The 16,362-nt window shown below is 52.7% G+C and overlaps 1 protein-coding gene across 4 annotated transcripts in view; it reads right to left on the bottom strand.

The window, feature by feature from the left end:
* Nucleotides 1-1,055: 1,055 nt before the first annotated feature.
* The window catches only part of Pde9a (phosphodiesterase 9A), a 79,000-nt gene continuing 63,693 nt past the window's right edge, over nucleotides 1,056-16,362 (bottom strand). For 3 of the 4 annotated variants that reach the window (XM_004631941.2, XM_023716057.1, XM_023716056.1), the window contains 11 exons: nucleotides 15,929-16,003; nucleotides 13,365-13,451; nucleotides 12,755-12,859; nucleotides 12,220-12,302; nucleotides 11,234-11,390; nucleotides 8,056-8,169; nucleotides 5,575-5,679; nucleotides 4,972-5,100; nucleotides 4,238-4,333; nucleotides 2,943-3,069; nucleotides 1,056-1,241 (listed from right to left, as the gene is read on the bottom strand). In XM_004631941.2, coding sequence (XP_004631998.1) covers nucleotides 2,968-3,069; nucleotides 4,238-4,333; nucleotides 4,972-5,100; nucleotides 5,575-5,679; nucleotides 8,056-8,169; nucleotides 11,234-11,390; nucleotides 12,220-12,302; nucleotides 12,755-12,859; nucleotides 13,365-13,451; nucleotides 15,929-16,003 — 1,053 coding nt within the window. In that variant the 3' untranslated portion in view covers nucleotides 1,056-1,241; nucleotides 2,943-2,967. The remainder of the gene's footprint in view (nucleotides 1,242-2,942; nucleotides 3,070-4,237; nucleotides 4,334-4,971; nucleotides 5,101-5,574; nucleotides 5,680-8,055; nucleotides 8,170-11,233; nucleotides 11,391-12,219; nucleotides 12,303-12,754; nucleotides 12,860-13,364; nucleotides 13,452-15,928; nucleotides 16,004-16,362) is intronic. The other variant, XM_023716055.1, reaches the window with a different exon arrangement.

Raw genomic sequence — 16,362 nt, forward strand, 5'->3', positions numbered from 1 at the left:
GAGTGCAGGCGTGGTTTGGAGGAGACAGAGGTGGCTGAGAGAGGAAAGCTGTGCCAGAGAGCAGGGCACAGGCCTTTCCTGCTGGGCAACACCAAGGCTGGCACACTACCATTGGTACCTTGTTTTGGATGTCCTTTTGCTGAAGCCATTTGTGACAGCTTTAGTGGGATTCAAATGAAAAGCAAAAGCAAAATCAAGAAGTGGCATAAAATCCAGAGTCCCCATCTGTGTCAAGTTGGGTCCAAGAAGAGGTGGGAAATTTCACAGGCCCCAGACAAGTTCTCTCAGGAGAGGAAGCGACATTCTGGAACTCACCAGGAGAGATCTGGCCTGGGAGGGAAAGGTCCACGGAGCGCAGATGAGAGGATGACCTCCAAAGGTCAGCGCTTCTGAGCGGAGATGCCCTGGGGGTGGCCCATTCCTCCAGGGAGCAGGGATGGTGCCCAGGCCCTGGAGGAGGACAGCACCTCTCTGCTTTTTGTCAACTGAGAGACCAGAAGCCTGAACACAGGCAGAGTGTGTGACTGGTTTGTGACAAGCTGGGACTATCTGGAGGACACAGTGCCACCAGAGTGCCTCCAGTGCCTGTCTTCAAAACAAGTACGAAGGACAGAGCTTCTTGCCTCCCCTGCGAAGGTGTGGAGGGCTTAGACGTGGAGTCCTCACTGCCCTGAGAGTGATCATTCAGCCTTTTCTGTCCCCAAGGTCAGGTTTGTGACCCCACTGCCACACCTGGCCCACATGGCCTTATCAACCTGCCAGGGCCTGGTCCGCACACAGCACTGACGTCCCATCCACTCGTGAGCACACAATACACACTCACCCCCCCGGCACCATTCTGACACTTAAGGCAGGACCTACACGGACGTCTGCATCTCGTCACACTGACCTGTGTGTGAGGTCTGCATGGGGAGCCAAGCATCTTTGTCTGCAGGAAAACCCAACAGCAGCAGGAGGGGATACAAAATGCTACCGAGGAAAAAGTACAGTACCCACTTCTGTATAAGAATATATTATTTAAAAGATAGTTTAAAAATAAAAATTCTGTACAGCATCGTGAATTCCTTTTTTTTCCTTCTTGTAGCAGTGAACAAACAGTTCTTAGAAAATGTGGTCTTCTGGCGTTAGGTGCCCAGAGTGACTTTTCCTGGCCCGGAGGGTCACGTGAGGCTCTGCCAGCCCGTCCACGCCGTGGCCTACAGCTCTGCTGCTACTGCTGTTGCTGCTGCATCCAGCTTGGCCTGCTTGGCAAAGGAAAAAGCAAAGGTTTGTTTCCATGGGGACATAAATGTCCAGGATCACACACAGCAGTTTCAAAGGGCAGGGGTATCAGGCACAGTGCTGAACATGGGGAAGAACAGGATCCAGCATCACCCTGCTCCCGAGTTGCTGAAGAACCTGACCCAACTTAAAGACAAATGCCACATCCAGGGCCCGTGGCATAGAGCAGCACTCTGCTCCTCTCAGTCCTGAGAGCACAATGGGGGCCCAGTTTGGACTCAGGCTCAGAGAACTGGAGACGCTTGTGTCATGTGGCTCATCCTTGGCAAGGGTGGGACACAAAGTGAGGCGTGCTGGTGGCAGAGCCTGGCTGCTGCTCTGTCAAGCCGAGCCCTCCACTGGAACATGTTATGTACCAAGTTGCTCTCACATTCTGGGACAGACGTGGATGCGGTGTGATCCGTGGTGACCAACGACATGGGCTGCTTTACCTTCCACGATGAGTAAGAGGGTGGGATGGGAGACAGGGCTTAAAGCCTGAGATGTGACCCCTTTATTTCTGAAAAGATTAGAGTACTTCAACTGCACTTTTTTTTGAAGTGATAGTGGGAATTAAATGGAGGCAGTACTGAGCTCCATCTCCAGCTTTCCTCTATTATTTATTTATTTATTTACTTATTGCGGATTGATCTCGGGACCTTGCACTCACCAGGCAGGTGCTTATGCCCCTCAGCTATATCCCCTACCCTTACTTTTTATTTTATTTATTTATTTTTTTTGCGGTACCAGGGATTGAACTTAGGACTTTGCGCTTGCCAAGCAAGTGCTTATTCTACTGAGCTATCTCCCTGCCCCTACTTTTTTTCTTTTTGTGTGTAGTACTGCTAGGCAAGTGCTCCACCATAGAATTATAATCCTAGCCCTTCTGACTTTTTGAGAGAATCTCACTGAGTTGCCCAGGCTGGCCTCAAATTTGTGATTCTCTTGCCCCAGTCTTCTGAGTGGCTGGGATTACAGGTATGCACCACCATGCCTGGCTCAATTGCATTAAAAAGGAAAAACAGGATAGGCATGGTGACATATGCCTGTAATCTCAGCACTCAAGAGGCTGAGGCAGGAGGACCACTGTGAATTTCAGGCCATCCTGGGCTACACAGTGAGTTCAAAGCCAGCTTCTACTACTTCGTGAGACCCTGTCTTAAAAAAAAAATAGGTTGGGATTCAGCTCTGTGGCAGAGCACTTGTCTAGCATGGGATAAGCAGGGGTTCAGTGCCTAGAACCAGAAACAAAACAAAACATAACACACACAAAGACTTCCTTTTCTAAGTGGTGTAGTTTCTTTTTTTAACTTTCAGAAGTATATTCCCTTCTTTTGAGGGTTTATCCTAATTCCTACATACCAGGAACTCAGTTTTAGCTATGTGTTAATATTCTGTGTGCGCTGGTTTGATTATGGGTGTGTCCCCGAGGTGCATGTGCTGGAGTGAAATCCCACTGTGCAATATTAGGAGGGCTTAGATTTAATCCAAATCTGTAGGAAACTGGGATTAGCCAAGGGCCTGGGGTCCCTGTACTGAGTGACTGGCAGTGCTGCACAAAGAGGGGCCACCTGCCACACATCCTTGGCTCCCTCCTCACACAGTAGGGCCACCTGCCACACATCCTTGGCTCCCTCCTCACACACAGGTCTCTGTGTCCTCCCTTCTGCAGTCTACATTACCGTGTACGCCATGTGCACTGAGACATCAATTTGGAGACGGGCCATCTTCACTCATTCTCCCATCTCTGCTCTTCTCTTTAGATTTCCCACTGACCCCGGAGGTCAAGCTCTCGGTCTTCTTCTGTAACTAGGACAGAGAGAAGCAGACAGCATCAGTCCTGGGAGGTGTGGTAGGCATCGTGTGCCAGGATGGATACCCTGGACTTTTCAGGGACAGCCCTGGTGTGTGTGACCTAGCCTGTGACAGCAGCAGTCTACATGGCATAGGAGCTCAGCTGCCTGCAGCCTCCACAGCCACGAGGCACGGTCAGGAGGCACCTCACAGGTCTGGGCTTGTATCCCTTTGTGCGTCTACTGCATGGAAGTAGTACCAGGCAGAGTCCTGGTGTCCTCACTGGGCAGTGGGCACAGGACTTGGGGATGCAAGGCTTTCCTACCAGTGGCTCATGGGATGGCCTGGCAGCTGCAGGGTCACAGAAAGTAGAGAAGGCCTTTAGCCTTCCCTGGGGATTGACACCAGAGGAAACCCCCGTTTGGTCTGTTCCTCTATGTTTCTTAGTCTTTCATGATTTTACAGACCTCTCTGTGACCTTTTGGTGGGAAATGGAGCTTTTCAAAATCTTTCTTTCTTTGGAACAGGGTCTCGCTACGCAGCTCAGACCTATAGTGATCTTCCTGTTTTCAGCTTCCCCAGCACTAGGATTACAGGCGTGTGCCACCATGCCTGGTCTTGGTGGTCAGTTCAACATGCCCAGGGGCAGGGCCAGTGTGGCCTGTGGTGCTGGGGATCGAACCCCAGTCCTTGTGCTTGCCTAAGCAGGTGCTTAGTCCGCTGAGCTATCTCGCTGGCCCTCTGGTTGGAACTTTTAATTAATACAAGAGCATTTATGGAGCAGCTATGGTATGCCTGGCATTGTACACAGAGTGGCTAAGGCATGGTGCTGGGGACATCCAGGGCTTCCAGGTTCCTTGGCTGAAAATAGGTACTGCAGTGCACAGTCCCCAAGAAAGCCTTGACCCATGGGAGCATTGACAATGAGAAAGGAGGGCCTAGGGGACATCACAGGGTCCAGGCCAGGCTGGGAGGGTGCAGGACGTGAATGGAGATTTTTCAGGTTGAGATTTGACAGGGTCTCAGGTGCAGGGGCCCCTGGTGTAGAGACAGACACACAGGTTCTGATGGGTCTGAACCCAGCCAGGGATGTGAGGCAAGGCTGCAGGCTTCGTTTCCCGGATTACAGATGCGCTCCCTGCTGTGGATCCAGGGCCAGGCCCTGGGTTGACTCTGTTTTTACCTCTTTCATGGCATCATCCATCTGCTTCAGCTCCTCATAGTGATCTCGGGATTCCCACAGGGGCTGCAGCATGAGCTCCTCTACCACAGGAAAGAGCTGGGGAGACAGACAATGACCCTGGAGTCTTCTGGGGACGTCAGGGTAATTAGGTCGGGTGAGGCCACCTGATAGGTCTCGAGGTGTGGGGACCTGTGCGTGCAGCCTCCATCCTCCCTTCCCTCCTCATGATAACCTCCCCAGGCCATTTGCTTCCCCGCCTGCCATGAGGATAGCAGCCACATGACTGGTGACCCTGGGGACAGGAAGGGTGGAGCAGCTTGAAGAGACATCAGAAGGAGCCGCAGGGGTGCATGAGATGGATCGGTTCAGACACAGGGCAACTCAAGATGGGGGTCTTGGGCAAGTGGCAACGGGTGCTGGACGCTGGATGCGGTGGACAGGAAGGTGATCTGGGCAGAGGGGGAGCTGCCACCAGGAACTGGGCATTTATAGCCTGAGGGAACCTGGTCTAGCTCAAAGGCTACAGGGACAGCTCTGCCCAAAGCATGGAGGAAGTGGCTCCCTGAAGCCATGACAGCCAATGACATGACCTCTGAGGGTTCTAGGTACCCACCTACATGTGTGCATGAGCAAGTATGTGTGTGTGCATTGCATGCACACGTGTGAAGTATGCAGGTGCATGCACATACCTGTGCTCACCCGAGCATCATTAGCATGAGGCGATGGTCACTCACCTTTGTCACTGTTTCAAACATCGGGATCAGGACAAACTTGATGAACCCAATTTGGGCTGTAGCTTTGGTCACTTTGTCTCGGTCCATGAATGGGGCCACAGGAAGGCCTTCTGACTTCTCACGGTCGCTCTGCAAGGAATGAAGGGGACAGGAGTGCTACAGATAGGAACACCGGGTGGCCAAGGAGAAATGGAACACTGCTGCTCTGAGACAACAAGCAGAACAAGCTGTTGGGAGGCGCACACCCCTGGGCCACTGTCAGCAGGAACGCATCTGCACCAGGCAAGTGCAGAGTCCCAGGGACCGAGGGCCGCGGGCAGGGTGTTTGTTAAAAGCACTACTGGGCTGCTACGATGGTTGTACTTCATGGCTTACTGTCCTTTGTCCCTTATGAAGCCACCCCACTGGAGCTGTCCTTGTGAGCTGACTGGCTGGGTTCACTCATCCCTAGGCTCCCTCCAGCCTCTGCAGTGCTTTCTTCTGGACACTTTCCTTATGAGCCTGTCCCCAGAGCTGCCCTACTTGTGCTGGTAGGTGGCACCTTTGTGACATCATGGAGGCTGGAGACAGCAGTGAACAGGGCTGGCTTTGTGAGGCTCCTACCTGCATAAAATACTCTTCCAGGAGACAGTCCACCCATGGCTCTGCCACCTCCAGGGGCCGCACCTCGTTGGAGATGTCACAGCACTTTATCAGGATCATCTTCAGCTGGAAGAAGGGACATCAGAATGAAGGCAGTGGGGACACAGGGTGAGGACGGAAGGAAGGGGGTGACAGTGGTGTGGGGCCACAGTGGCCCAGGGGCTTACCCCCACCCGCTGCACAGACACCCTGCTCATAGTGCAGCCCTTAAAGGCTGGGTTTTTGGCTCTCAGATTCCCCTGGGAACACGAGGGCCCTGGGGCCCACACAGGTTCTGTCAATACCAACTATCCAGTGTAGAAACAATGTCTTGGTTGTTGTGGGTGCAGGGAAAATAGAAGATGCTGTTAAGGTGCAGTGGTCACAAAGGGTGCTAGAAACCAGGTGTGATGGCACATACTTGAAACCCAGCACCCAGGGAGGCTGAGGCAGGAGGGTGGAGATGAATCCAACCCTGGGTAATTCAGTGACAGAGCCAAATCCTGTCTCAAAATTATATATATATATATATATATATATATATATATATATATATATATATATATATGAAGGGATGGCTCAGAGCAGATATAGCTCAGTGCAGATGCCTGAGTTCAATTCCAAGTAGTGCAAATCAATAAATACGCACACATGCATACAAAGGGGACTGAAGTGACCCACTCACTGGCTGGGGTGTAGCTCAGGGATACTGCTCTTGCCTAGCACCCATGAGGCCCAGGGTTTGCTCTCTTAGCATTCACTGAAAAGGGGTAACTCACTGAACTGGGGTGTGTGAGGACTCCCCTGAGGAATAATATGGTGTCTTTAGAAATACAGCAGAGTGGCTGGGAATGGAATGAAACATGTCTGTAATCTCAGCACCTGGGAGGCTGAGGCAGGAGGGCCTCTGAGTTTAGGGACAGCCTGGGCTACACAGTGAGTTCAAGGGCAGTCTCAACTACATAGTGAGACCTTGCCTTAAAAAAAAAAAAGGGTAGAGAAGGAAACCTGCATCTCAGTGTGGAGGGCAAGCAGCTTCAGCACCCCCGCACCACAAAATGGAGGGGGCACCCTCGCCCTGCCCTGCTGACCTCGTGCCCATCAGTGGAACCCTGGTTTTGGAGTTAGAACACTGTACATGCCCTTCTCTGCAGCACTCAGGGCCTTCTGTGCCCAGACTTGTCCTGCGGGCAGCCTCAGGGTAGCTTGGGTCCCTTCCTGCCAGCCTTCGTAGCCACAACATCCCACACGATGTCCCTTGTGCTGTCCTATGAGCAGGTGGCTTTGGTCCAAAACAGTGCGCCGAGGGCTTGGTGCTCTCCACTGTGTGAGGGTCCCTTGGGGGTCCCAGGAGGGGTCCCTGGAGGACAAAGGATGCCTGACTGTTTTCCATCTCAGGGAAAAGCTCTCCCCTGAGGCCCTGGCTGGGGAGGCATGTCCTCCCGCTGCTCACTGTCAGACATGAGCACGCTCCCCCGGAAGGCCTGGGTGCTCCTTTAGCCAAAGGTGTGGTGACCCTGAAGGCTCGCCCTGGGAGACGGCTAGCTCAGCCCCACTGAGCAGGATGTCCCAGTTGATCAGCTTTGCTGGTGGTGCACAGGGATGATACTGGTTTTAAGCAATTAGTTTTATTTTGCTTTATTTATTTGATATAGGGTCTCGTTATGCAGTTTGGACTCATAGTAATTCTTCTGTCTCAGCCTCCCCAGCACTGGGATCACAGGTATGTGCCACCGTACCTGGTCTGTTTTATTGTTTATTTATTTATTATAATTTCTTTTTTAAAAATGTATTTGCTTGTTACAGGGTCTCACTGCAAAGCTCAGACTCATAGTGATCCTCTTGTTTTTTAGCCTCCTCAGTGCTGGGATTACAGGTGTGTGCCACTATGCCTGGACTCTGTGGCCAGCTCAGCGTAGCATGTGGTGCTGGGGATTGAACTGTGGTCCCTGCACTTGCCTAAGTAGGCACTTCAGTCTGCTGAGCTATCTCACCGGCCTATTATTTATGATTATGATTTTTTGTGTGTTTTTTGAGACAGGGTCTCATTATGTAGTTGAGGCTGACCTTGAACTCACTATGTAACCCAGGCTGGCCTGTAACTCACAGTGATCCTCCTATTTCAGCTTCCCAAGTGCTGGGATTAAGCAGTTACTTTTAAAGTATTGTTTGCCCTTAGACAAGATGCAGCGCAACTAGCTTCTTCTCTGAGCCTGGTGAAAGGAAACACTCATGCATTCTGCTCTTTACAAAGGGCCAGCCCTCAGCATACCTGCCTGGGAAAATACTGCCCTCAGTCACAGAGGAAGGCGACCCTGCCAACTGCTGGCCTGTGGGAGTTGTGGCCCTCAAAGGTGGATTCTGGGTGCATCATTCCAGGCCCAGGCTGCAGACTCTGGATCCTGGGTTTCTAGTCTGAGCTGGTGCTCAGACCTCACCCTGGGGCCCCAGCAGCCCACTTACCAGGGTCATATGCTCATCATTGCTGTAGTCAAAATTCTCCATTTTCTCCTTAAAAGAGTCCATTATTTCTGCATGCCTCGCCATGTCCGTGGCCAGTATTAACGTGATCATTCCCTGCATCAGGAGAGAACAAAGCCTTAACAGGGCAGGCAGACTCTACCAACCTCCCACGGTGTGGGCAGGACCTGGACTCCGCATGCGTGATCCCGTGGCAACCCCATGCACGAGTCCAACTTCTGTGTGTCAGAATGCAGCAGGGGAACCTGCCCACACCACAGCCATTGTGGCTGCTGTCCCCCTGTGCCAGGGACCTTGCAACCCACCCACAGGCCTGTGAGATGACCGACTTGCAGACTGCAGACTTACAGGTTACCTGACGGGTCACTGTGCTTATGGAGGAATACAGCAGACCTCAGCCAAGTGCAAATGATTCCCTGAGACCTAGTTGCCTAGCTACACAGTCCGCTCCTTCCATGCCTTGTTGCTGGATGTCAGGAATAACTTTTCCAGAAGTATTTTTTCTCTTATCTACTCTATATGTGTGTGTATGGCTTGGGTGTGATCAGAGTCAGGGTACATTTAATGATGTCCTTATTAACACATGTATAAAGGAGAATATAAGTAGTTTTAAAATACAAATATTTTATTGCTGCTGTGGTTTGAATGTGCCCTTGTGGAAATGTGGTCTCCAATCTAACTGCAGCAAAATGGTTGGAACTCTCAGGAGTGTTTGGGCCTGGTCCCTGTGAGGGATGAATGTCACTCTTAGAGCACTGGTTCACCCTCCAGAGAGCGAGCAAGGTCTCATGTGAACTTGCCTTTTAACCTCTGCTATGGTATTATTCATCATCCATCCATCTAATCCACCTGGCCATCATCCATCCAGCCATCCATCCAGCCATCCTCATCTTCACCCATCCATCCCCTGTCTACCTGACCATCTTCATCCATCCATCTACCATAACCTACCCATCCAGCTATCCTCATCCATCCATCGATCCATCGATCCATCCATCCACCCATCCATCCATCCATCCACCCATCCATCCACCCACCCATCCCCATCCTCATCCATCCATCCTCTATCCATCTGGCTATCTTTATCCATCCATCAACCATAACCTACCCATCCAGCTACCCTCATCCATCCATCCATCCATCCATCCATCCATCCGTCCATCCATATATCCATCCATCCATCCATCCATCCATCCATCCATCCATCCATATATCCATCCATCCATCCATCCATCCATCCATCCATCCATCCATCCATCCCTCCCACTCATGCTTAGAGAGCACCTCTGTGCTAGGTATGATTCTCGGCTTTTGCGAGAAAAGAAATACACACACACACCAAAAAAAGAAAAGAAACACAAAAACCAGGGCAGTCAACACAGGGAATATCAAATATATGTATTTTTGGTGGTACTGCTTGTGTTTTGAATTATGCAGTTTTTCTATAAACATTGGATTCTGTCATTAATGAAGGACTTAGTTATCTTCAAAATCTTCAATGACAAAATACTTCTTAAAATTTGGGACAACTTTTACCTTCAGAAGAATCTTATGTTTGTGGCAGGGGAATGGAAGGCAGGGCCTTGGGCATGCTGGACAATTGCTCTGCCACTGAGATGCAACCCCAGCTCATTTTATATTTTGAGACAGGTTCTTGCTAAATTGCCTGGGCTGGGCCTGCACTTGTTATTCTCCTGCCACGGCCTTCTGAGCAGCTCAGATCACAAGTGTGCACCACCATGCCCAGATAAGAAAGTCTTATTTGAAAAGCAGTGAAGTCTGGAAGCAGGACAGCCCTTGTAAGTGCATACAGCCACATGAAGAAGAGTAGAGGCTGGCTGCGCCTCCTCTTTTGGGGTGCTGTCTTTTGGGGTAAGTCATACACAGTGGCTGGCCCAGTCCTACTCCTGAGGGGCTCCGCACAGGCAGTGCTGGGAGGCTGTGTGGGAATCTCTCTTCATGGCTACCCCACTACCCACTCCAGAGGGAGGCTGGCTACAGCTCATCATAACTGATCAGCACAGCAGTGCAGCGCTTGTGCTCAGGGTGGTCTGCAAACACAGAAGAGAGGGCGGAAAGCCTGTGGGGTAGAAGCAGGAAGTACCAGGAATTGGTGACTCAATAATGACTATAATTGACAATGCAGTTGGCTTAGACCATCCCAGACACAGACATAGCGGAACCACGGCCTATCAGGTGCTGCTCTCTGAGACAGCAAAGCTTATCAATTCTCAGGAGAGATGCTGTTTTCCCATGCATATCACTGCATGGGGAGGAAGCCATCAGGGACTCAGAGCAGGTGAGATCCCCATGGGGAGGTGCAAACACTCCTCAGGGAAACTGGAGTCCTCCCCACAGGAGTGCCCCTCTGGGTTCTGCAGGCCAGAAGTGCAAGATCAGGGCTAGCAGGCCCTGACATCCCAAGTCTCCAGGGATGGGTCCTTCCTGGCCTCTGCCAGCTCTGGTGGTCCTTGTTATTTGCTTAGGGCCCACATAGGGTCCTGAGACCTAGAGGTCCTAGGTTAGAACACTTGAAGGGCCTTGGCCATGGAAGGCCACAGTCACATGTTCTGGAAGTTGGCTCCCATCCAACCCATTCCAGTTCTCCTAGGATCATCATGTGATCCCTCTCCCTTGTGAGACTAGCAGTGGACAAGATTATGGGGCAGGTTGGTGGGGATGGGCAGGCCATGGGTGGCAGGTCATATAAGCTGAGACTCTAGGGCACTGGCTGCCTGTAACAGGTGTGTCTGTCAGAGCTTGCACCCTTGGATGCGAGACCCACCCTATCCAAGCCTGCTTCCTTGATTGCAGAATGGATACAAGCCTCATCTAAGAGGGAACTGGCTTCCCTGGCAAGTGCAAGGGACTGAGTTCAATCCCTGGTTCCACCAAAAAAAAAAAAAAAAAAAAGGAAACTGGGAAACTGGGTTAGGTAGCCAAGCTGTGTAGGCTGGTGGGATGTTGAGGTATGGCAGACTTCCCCACCTCACCCCACTCGTGGGGTCCCATGCTGGCCCGAGGGGGAGATGGAGCAGGAGGGCAGGTCCCAGGGTCCTTGCCGGGTTCTGTTGTGACCAGCAGACTCCAGCCACACTGGTAGTGAGATGTTGCCCTGTCTCTCCCGCCCCCCTCTGCGGTTAGAAGCCCACAACGTCACCTGTCGGATCTGCTTGAACTCCTCAGGTGGCACGTTGGCGAAAATGTTGCACTCAGGCCGGGCCAGGATCTGGAAGGCCACAGCACAGTGGTGGTTCTCCAGCGGTGAGATGTCGTTGTATCGCACAGCCAGCTCAGTGCGGGCATTAATCTGGTACCTGGGGTGTAAAGCAGGGGCTCAGGCCCCTGCACGGGCAGGAGCACCTGCATAGCCACGTGTGTGAGGAGTGGCTGCAGAGGCAAGAAGAGTGGGTGTGCCGCAGGGCTGGCGACCTGACGTTATGGGAGCCAGCTGCCCCAAGTGTTAAGTTGGACTGACAGATCCCACTTGAGCTCAGACTTGTGGGATGGAGCAAAGGGAATAGATGGGGCCGGGTTGATGCTGCCACCTGTGTAGTGTCATCTGGTGCCTCACCTGCGGATTGACTCTGGACTTGACCAGTGACATGGCTCTTAGCCATGGCTGATATTGCACACACAGATGTGCTGGAGAGGACTGAGGCATTACTGTGAACCCAGAACCAGGCCACCCATTGGAACCTGTGAGTTCCAAGGATAGCACACTGCTCCGACAGAAGCAGGAGGCCTCAGTGCAGCCCTGGCCTGCAGCCCTGCTGTGGATCAATCCCCACTACCTGCTCTCTCTGCCTCTTCCCTCAGAAGCTGGCAAGAAGTGCCATGGAGGACCATGCTGGTGCTCCCTGGGCTCTGCTTTGTGTCCACTAAGCCTGGAGCCACAATGACAAGGCAATGTGGCCACCCGCACAGTCTCATGGCCCTGAAGAACCCTGCTGCCCAACAGGGGAGGCCCAGGACAAAGGCCTCAGACAGAGTCAGAACCTGGGTGCTGTGTCCAGCAAAGGGGGAGCTGGGATCTGGGAGTCTTGGAGACAGCAGGAGTACAGGAGTACAGTAGGAGTACTGCAGGGATCCCTGCAGCTAGGGCACCTGCCAAAGAGAAGGGAGAGGAAGGAAGTGTGTACATACGTGTTGTTGTATCCTGGGTGATCCAGGTCATGGCAGACAGCCGCTGTCATCAGGACCAAGATGTCCATTTGGGAAAACTTCTCCTGGATCAAGGGACAGAGTTCATGTTTTGGCTCTCATGGGGAAGGACGATAGTGAGGTAGGGCTCGGCAGGTGGGAGACAGCAGCAAGGCAGGATGAGGCTGCCATCCCATCCCAGCCACCCAAAGACTTGGGGTAGGCTAAGTGGGTCAGGCCACAGTGTACTATTTTTGTAGTACTGGGGATTGAACCTAAGACCTCTGTACTAAGCTATACCCTCAGCCCTTTGTAAAACATGAGTCAAGGTCTTGCTAAGTTGCTACATTGCCTAGGTTGGGCTTGAAGTTGTAACTCTCCTGCCTCAGACTCCCAGCACATGCTACCACATCTACTTGTACCAGCTCTGTAGATAACCCTAGGAGCAGTCTCATGGAGTGAGTGGGGGCAGGTGGGACCCGCAGGCAGGGCTCCTGGTAGGACGGGTGTTGTCAGGGTATTCCCCTGCAGGACCTACCTGCAGGTTGCAGAGCCAGACCATGCTGTACATCATCTGGGCCACGCAGAAACAGTGCCGGAAGTTGTGGAAGGGGTTGTTTCTGTAGTTGTCATGCACGCAGAGCTGGAGTTCAGGAGGACAGGTGAGTCCCACCCTTCTGCTTGCCCTGCAGACTTCCCAGGACCACATCTGGACGATCCCAGCCTGCCCTCACAGATCCCAGGTCCAGAGCCCCGGGGTCTCCACAGGAGTGAACCAGGTGGCTTTGTACCCTGGAAAGTCCCACGGCATATGAGGGGTCCCCAAGGGGTGTGACAAGCTACATCAGGTCTCACGACATGAAGGAGTTAAGGGACTTCAATGCCAGGTTCTGAGCAATATGCTACTGTTAACAAAAAGATCTGCTAACCACACCCAAGCACACAGCACAAGCACCCATGCACAGATGTGTGCACACACGTGCTTCACTTGTCCATCTGAGTCCTGCTATATCACCACTGTCCTGGGTGCTCAAGGACCAGGCCAGTGAGAACAGGGAGAGGCCACATGTCCCTGGGAAGGAATGTCCCTCTGCAGGGCCTGCTCAGCGTTAGCATGGGGCAGTCCAGTGTCAGCTCTAGGCACTTACCAGCCAGCGCCTGAGTGTGATGGGGTTGATGCCGAAGTCACTGACCAGGCCCAGGTCGTGGTACATGTGCTCCAGGCAGCTCAGCATCTATGGGTGGGTGAGACATACCACATGGGCCGCTTGGTATCATGGCCAGGCCTGTCCCAGGAGGTAAGTACTAATCCTTAGAGCGAGGAACTGGTAGCCATCCAGAGAGCCACCAGAGTCCAAGATAGTGGCAGGCTCTGGGGACAAAAGGAACCTATCAGAGTCATGGAAATTCCATGCTTAGATTGCCATTAACCAGGCAAGGTGATCCTGTTCCCCTGAGATAGTCACAGTGAAAACTGTTTTATTGATCTCAACACAGGAAAAACAGTTCTAGCACATCTGCAAGTTGTTTTTCATGCCAGGCAAGTATTCTACCTGTGACCTACATCCCCAGCTCCCAGAGGACAGTTCACAGGCTGCAGACTCATGACCCTCAAACTGAGGAAGGCCCAGTACTCCCAAGAGGCAGGGATCGGGAGCCATAGCCACTTGCACCCGGACAACATGACACTGTGCTCCTTCCTCTCAGGCTCAGCTGGGACCTTCAGGACCTTTGTTTTTCTCCAACCTAGAGGGCTGTCCTCCTCTTTGACATTGGCTCCTCCCAAATCTTCTCTCAGAGACTCTCCCTGATTGAAGTTCGGCCCTGCAGTCACTGTGATCAATCTTGTGAATATGGCTCAGGGGTCAGGGATAAGCGACCGGGGAAGAACAGACAGCGTAGGAGAAACAATGTGTTGAGCCAGGGCGGGCTTGGCTTTTTGCACAGGTTGTAGGTGCTTAGTTAGCCCAGGGAGACAGGAAAACCACAGAACAGGTGAGTGGGATACCTGGGGCCATGTGGGCATACCCTGTACTGTCTTGTCCCATCCCTGCTGGAGCCCAGTGCACCACGCCCCCCCCCCCGACCCCCACCTCCTGCACTGTATGGCAAAGGCCACGCTACAGCTTGAACTGCGTTGTGGAAACCTCACAGTTCAGAGCCTCCAGCCCCGCTCTCTGGGACAGCAGATAACCCCATGTTGGAGAGCCAACATGTTTGCTGTGAAGTCAGAGTCAAAGGAGAAGACAACCATCTGGCACCTCACATGTGGGAAGCACAGCAGCTTTAGAGCAAGAGTGATGCACCTGTTTCCACAGTGGCAACCAGGAGCCCTGGTGGGTCAGTGGGTGCTTTGGTTGCTTGAGGACATCATGGAGGGTGCCAGGCCAGAGGGCTGGTGGCTGCGGTGGTGACTGTGGACTTGGGAGACAGGGCTCTCATGTGTGGCAGGGAGGCCATGCTTGTGGTCACAGCCTGGGGGTACCACGGGCACCACTGCAGAGTCAGGCAGTGTCTTCTGCCTGGGTTGGGTTGTAGGCTACCACTGTTGAAGGAGGGGAGCCAGGAAAACCGGGCCCTGGTGTTTCCTTGGCAGAGCTATCTCATGGTTGACTGGCACCTTGTCTCTGGCAGCAGGAGCCACCACATGGGTTGGGCCCACTGCCAGCTGTCCAGACACTGTATCCCAGAGGACAAGGATGCCAGCCCTGCTGGCATGCCTGAATCCTTTAGCCTGGGCACAGTGCCCTCTCCTGGACCCTCACCTAGAGTTCTCTCCTGTCCTGGAAAGGGAAGATATGGTGGCCAGGGTGCATTCATCCTCAGCCCCAGGTCTAAGCCACTGCTGGAGACACAAACCAAGTGACTCTGAACACCACACTCTCCTAGAGGACTCATCAGGGGTGGCACTAGCAAAAGTCTCTAGTCCTGGGTCCTGCACGGCCTCACATGCCTTGCCTGGATGTGCCCAACTCCAGGGGCCCAAGCCATCCCTTCCTTCACAATCCTCCCCCGGCTCCCTGTACCTCAGGATCACTGGCCACGGCCCCACTTCTTGGGTCTCTGTGCTGCTCCTTCAGAGTGGGTAGCATCCCAGGGCAGGCAACAAGGCACTGGGTGACAGTGGTGTGGAGGCTGGTCTTGCTTTCTTGGCCAGTGCTGCTGAGGTGCAGCCTGTGCCAGGCGACCACACAACAGAAGCAGTTTGCTCAGCAGAAACCCATGCTGCTGGACTGTGAGTTCCTAGCAGCGGGAGCCTCGTGTTGTGAGTTCTAATGGTGCAAAAATCTCATTTCCTGTGCTTGGCAGGCTTCACTGCTGTGACCTTGTCAGAGAGTGCGGGCAAGCGTGCAGATGTCCTGCCCTGCCGTACTACAGGAAAGCTGGAGAGGGCCCCAACTCTGGTGGGCTGAGAACAGCTGGGCCCGATGTCCACAATGACAGGGCTTTTGCTTCTGAGGGGTGTAGAATGGGATTTAGCCAATATTATCAATTAGGTTAAACCCCCAAATCTCCAGTTCTGGTTTTCTTAGCTGTCTCCTTGGCCCCCCTGAGCCTATCATGCTGTTGGTTTGCTCTAAAACCTGGAGGTTCAAGGATTTTTTTCCTTCAGAAGGAAGAACAGAAGCAGGAAGCATGGAGGAGGAGCAGGTTCAGTCCCCACTCACGTCTGCCCTTCCCAGGGACCCGGCACCTGAATGCCTGTACTCACCTCATTGGGCTCCCACAGCCAGACATCAAAGGTGGGCTTCCGGAGGGCTTCGATGGTCTCTGGAGACAGCAGGTACTGCAAGGAACAGGAGTCCTGTTACCCAGGACCCTGGGCTTTGTGTAGACAGAGGCAGTGACCTCAGAGTGCTTGGTGAACACTGTCATTATCCCCTCATGCCCCTGGGCAGACTTGAGGCTGCCTCCTCCACATGACAACTGCTGGGTGGAAACATCAGCAGGGGCCAGGAGTGGAATCTGCGGTGCACCTGATGACTTGAGGAGGGCGGGGACATTCTGTGTGTCTCCATTCTGCTGGGAGTTTCCTTTTCTTTTTCTTCCTTTCTTTTCTTTCTTTCTTTCTTTCTTTCTTTCTTTCTTTCTTTCTTTCTTTCTTTCTTTCTTTCTTTCTTTCTCTCTCTCTCTCTCTCTCTCTTT

Source organism: Octodon degus, unplaced genomic scaffold, assembly GCF_000260255.1.
Source record: "Octodon degus isolate 3935 unplaced genomic scaffold, OctDeg1.0 scaffold00045, whole genome shotgun sequence".
NCBI classification, from domain to species: Eukaryota; Metazoa; Chordata; class Mammalia; order Rodentia; family Octodontidae; genus Octodon; species Octodon degus.